General features: G+C 55.5%; 1 protein-coding gene across 1 annotated transcript in view; it reads left to right on the top strand.

Moving 5' to 3' along the window:
• Positions 1–2,806: 2,806 nt before the first annotated feature.
• STRN4 (striatin 4) overlaps positions 2,807–3,762 on the top strand; it is a 17,598-nt gene continuing 16,642 nt past the window's right edge. The window contains 2 exon segments of the mRNA XM_025046733.1: positions 2,807–2,945; positions 3,463–3,536. Of these exon segments, the coding sequence (XP_024902501.1) occupies positions 2,917–2,945; positions 3,463–3,536 (103 nt within the window). The 5' untranslated portion in view covers positions 2,807–2,916.

The raw sequence follows: 3,762 nt of genomic DNA, 5'->3' as shown, positions 1-3,762 counted from the left end.
GGGAGGACTGAGATGCCAAGGCTCTTCGGGAAGCCTTTTAGATGCCGCTTGGCTGGAGAGAGGGAGCAGCCGGAGGAGAGGCGGCAGCCATGTCTAAGAACAGTTCTGGGCTCATGTATGTTCTAGCAGGCTGGCCAGAGGAAGTGGCAATGGGTGGATCTGGTGAGCAGAGAACTTCCAGATCCCAGACTTACCTGCCCGCCTGCCATGGCCCTCGTAAATCAGGCGGCAGTAGTTGCTGGCATTTGCAGGGTAGGAGGGACTGGCCACAAGCGGTCCCCGTTTTGTGGGTTTCCGCCACCTTGGGACCCTTCAGCCATGTGTTTCTGGTTCTCTTTTTCTCTCTTCTTTGCCAGAGGAACTGGAAAGGGGACAAGAGAGCAGAGTGGGCCGAGTGATTCTCCACTTTCTTCCCCCGCAGACAAAAGTTACCGGATGTTATCCGTCCCTCCTCCCTCTCCATTACTCCTCCAGACCTCACACAGTCCCTGGCCTGCCACTAGCAGGAGCCTGGGAGGGCCGGGAGGAGGGACCTCGGGGCTTCTGTTTGGTGATCAGCCTCTTCTCCACCTCCCCACCTCCCTTCTAAAATGGCTCATGGACAGAGTAGAGTTGAGTGACAGAAGATACTCAAAGGACAGAAAATCAAACTTCCGAGATGTCGATCACAATGAGTCTGCCACTCTGGCCTTAGATATTTAGGTACGTATATGTTGATTTGAAGTGTAGAGAGAAAAAGGTGTTAAGCAGAGGGAGAGAAGTCCATTCTCTCAATAGACACAGTTTCTTTCTTTCTTTCTTTTCTTTTTATGAATCAAAAGGAAAGTTTATTAGAGAAAGGGAAAAGCAAAGACCAGAGAAAGCCTAGACAAGGGAAATAGCCCCGGGCGGGGAGTCCTGCACATATGTCATTATCGAGTTCCTGTGGGTTACTGTTTATTTATTTATTTATGTCTTATTTACTTATTTTAACTAATTTTTTTTTTTTTGGTGACGTTAACGAAATCCAGTAAGTTTCAGGTGTACAAGGTTCCCATGGCACAGCCGGTTCATTTGTTCATTGTTTGTCCCACACCCTCCTCTAGAATGTCAGCCTCACCTTGTTCAGTGCTGTGTCCTCTGTCTACAGCTGTGCCTGATCCGTAGCTGGGGGTCAATAAGTGTTTGTGGGTGCGTGGATGATATTTATGCTATACATTAGTGGATGTATGTCCCTTTGTATTCTTTCGAAAGGAAGCCTACCATTACAATTAAACCTGCAGGATAAATTCCTATAAATAGGATTAGCTCTTGTAATTCCTAGATGCGAACCGCTAGGACAAAAGAAATGTGCATTTCACAGGTTTTTGGATCTGGCGGGATCGCCCATCAGGAAGGGCGCGTCAGGTTAACGAGGGAGCTACTCGTTTCCTAGGCTCCAGGTTTCCCTGCCAACACTAGGCTTTCTTCGTATGCGCTCAGTTCTCTGCTAACCTGAGGGAGAGACCTGGTCCCTGGAGCAGAGGTGACAGTAGGCTGTGGTGCACTCAGGTGCACAGGGCACAGATGAGGGCCCTTCGAGCCCCAGCGGGGAGGACAGCCGTGAGGGTGGGTGTCTGAGAGGCTACTGAGCACTGGCGGTCCCAGAGCGAGGTGGCGAAAATGGGCACGGCCTCGGGGAGGCGTCTGGGGCTAGACTGGGGCTTGCGGTGGAGCCACTGAAGTACTTCGGCCTGCACGTGCTGTGCGGGGATCGGCTCTGGAAGATGCAGCTGTCGCGGGCGCAGCTGCAGACATCCTGCTGGATGGGTCTCGGGTCTCAGAGGGACCCTAGCTCCCTCAAAGAACTGGGCCTATGTCAACACTGGAAGAACGGACGGGAGGATAGAAATAATAGGAGGCAGGAGCTGGCATTGATTAGCTCTTCTTCCGTGCTGCGCCTTGAGCTGAGAAGAACTTAACACGTGAGGGGCAGGCACCCTGGTGAGCTCCATTTTCTAGAAGGGGAAATGGAGGCTCAGAGAAGGCTGATGACCTGCCTAAGAGTGTGCAGCAGGGAAGTGGCCGAGCTGGGCCTGGAGCTCAGGCTGTCTCAGCCTGGGACAGCGGAGCACTTGGGGAGAAGCCGGGGACGAGCCCGGCGCTCAGGGCTTTGGCACAGGACTTCCGGAACGTGGCAGGGGCCAGGCTCCTGCCTCGCAGGCAACTGGCCCAGTGTCTCCAGAAGACCTGTTGACAGACCAGAGCAGACTAGGGCAGCCCCTGCCAGCAGACGGTGTGAGTGGTTGGCAGGGGCCCCGGGTCACGTCTGCGGCTGGTCCCCACGGTGGGGGTCGGGTGGTGCAGCTTTTGGATTGGAGCGGGAGCTGAGCTGAGCCACCCACTCTTGTCCCTAAACTCCAGAAGTAGCTTCCTACGCCTCCCAGAGACAGATGCTCTGGTAGGAATAGTGAGATACCACCTCCGCCAGCAGCCGAGGGACAGCACCTGCCTTCGATTGAGGGAGGGGGAGCCCAGAGCTGTGAATGCCTGCCTCCCCACCTTCATCCTTGAGCCGACTTCTCCCCAGAAGGCGGGGACAGGTTAGGCCCCAGCTGGCCCCATTTTCATTTTAGGAGTTTAGGGTTCCTCTTCAGCTCTTTCTCTGTGAGTGACGTGGAAGGGGATTCTGGAAGCCGACCCAGCATGCCCTCCGCTTTCCACTGAAGCCTGGGTCAGAGTTTTCACGCCTGAAGAAGTAGCTGCTGCAGGACATTGTGGGGGTGGGGGCTGGCACTGATTGTCCTTGAGTGAGTGAGGGACACACATCAGTGAGCCTGAGCTCTGCTGTCTTCTCGTTTCCTTCTGTCCCCTTCCTCCCAGGCTCAGGTGGCCTTCCTCCAGGGAGAGAGGAAAGGGCAGGAGAATCTCAAGACAGACCTGGTGCGCCGGATCAAGATGTTGGAATACGCGCTGAAGCAAGAGAGGTGCGCCCAGGCGCCCCCGGCCCTGCCTTCTGAGAAGCCAGCCCCCCGTAGCGGGGTCGGGGGGCCGGCCACGCTCCCTCCACCGAGGGAGACTGGGGATCGGGTGTTCTCCCCATCACTGGTACTGTATGGTTCTAGGAGAAGGAACAGAATGAGACTAGTAGGTGGATTCAGGATAGACACTTGTGACAGTATTCATGATGGCAGTGGCCTGCTGCGTGCCAGACACCACCTATTCATAGTGTCTCGCCCCTTCCAGTAGCCAGATAAGTAAAGGTGAGGACTGCTCCGAGCACTCCTAGAGCTGGGATAGCAGCCGGTCTCCAGGCTCCAAAGAGTGGGCTCTTCACAGCACCATCTGCGGGGCCTCTTAATGTGGGGTGGGGGGCGGGAGGGGTCTCAGCTTCAGAGGTGGTAGAGTGGATTGGAGGGGCGGGACTTGGGATTTGGGATTCTCGAGGTGAGTGCTGGCCCTGCCTACTCTTCTGTCTCATTTGTTAATCATTTGCTCTTTTAGGGCCAAATATCATAAGTTGAAGTTTGGGACAGACCCGAACCAGGGGGAGAAGAAACCGGAACTGTCAGAACAAGGTACCCACCCTCAGACCCTCCCCACCTGCCCTTCCCAGCAAAACCGAATGTGCCGGAAGAGTGACGAGCCAGGCCACCTCCTTCCTTCGCTCCCTGGAAAGCAGAGTTGGCTGGGGGTCTGGGGGGCGGTGTCAAATCTGACTCTCAGTTCCCCTCCCCATAGGCTGCTCTGCCAAGTGCTGGGCCCCGGGGCTGATGGGGCCGTGGACGGTGGTGAAGCCCATTC

The sequence above is a fragment of the Pteropus alecto genome, unplaced genomic scaffold (assembly GCF_000325575.1).
Source record: "Pteropus alecto unplaced genomic scaffold, ASM32557v1 scaffold194, whole genome shotgun sequence".
NCBI lineage: Eukaryota > Metazoa > Chordata > Mammalia > Chiroptera > Pteropodidae > Pteropus > Pteropus alecto.
Note: the sequence above shows the minus strand (reverse complement) of the source record. Positions and strands in the feature narration are given on the sequence as shown.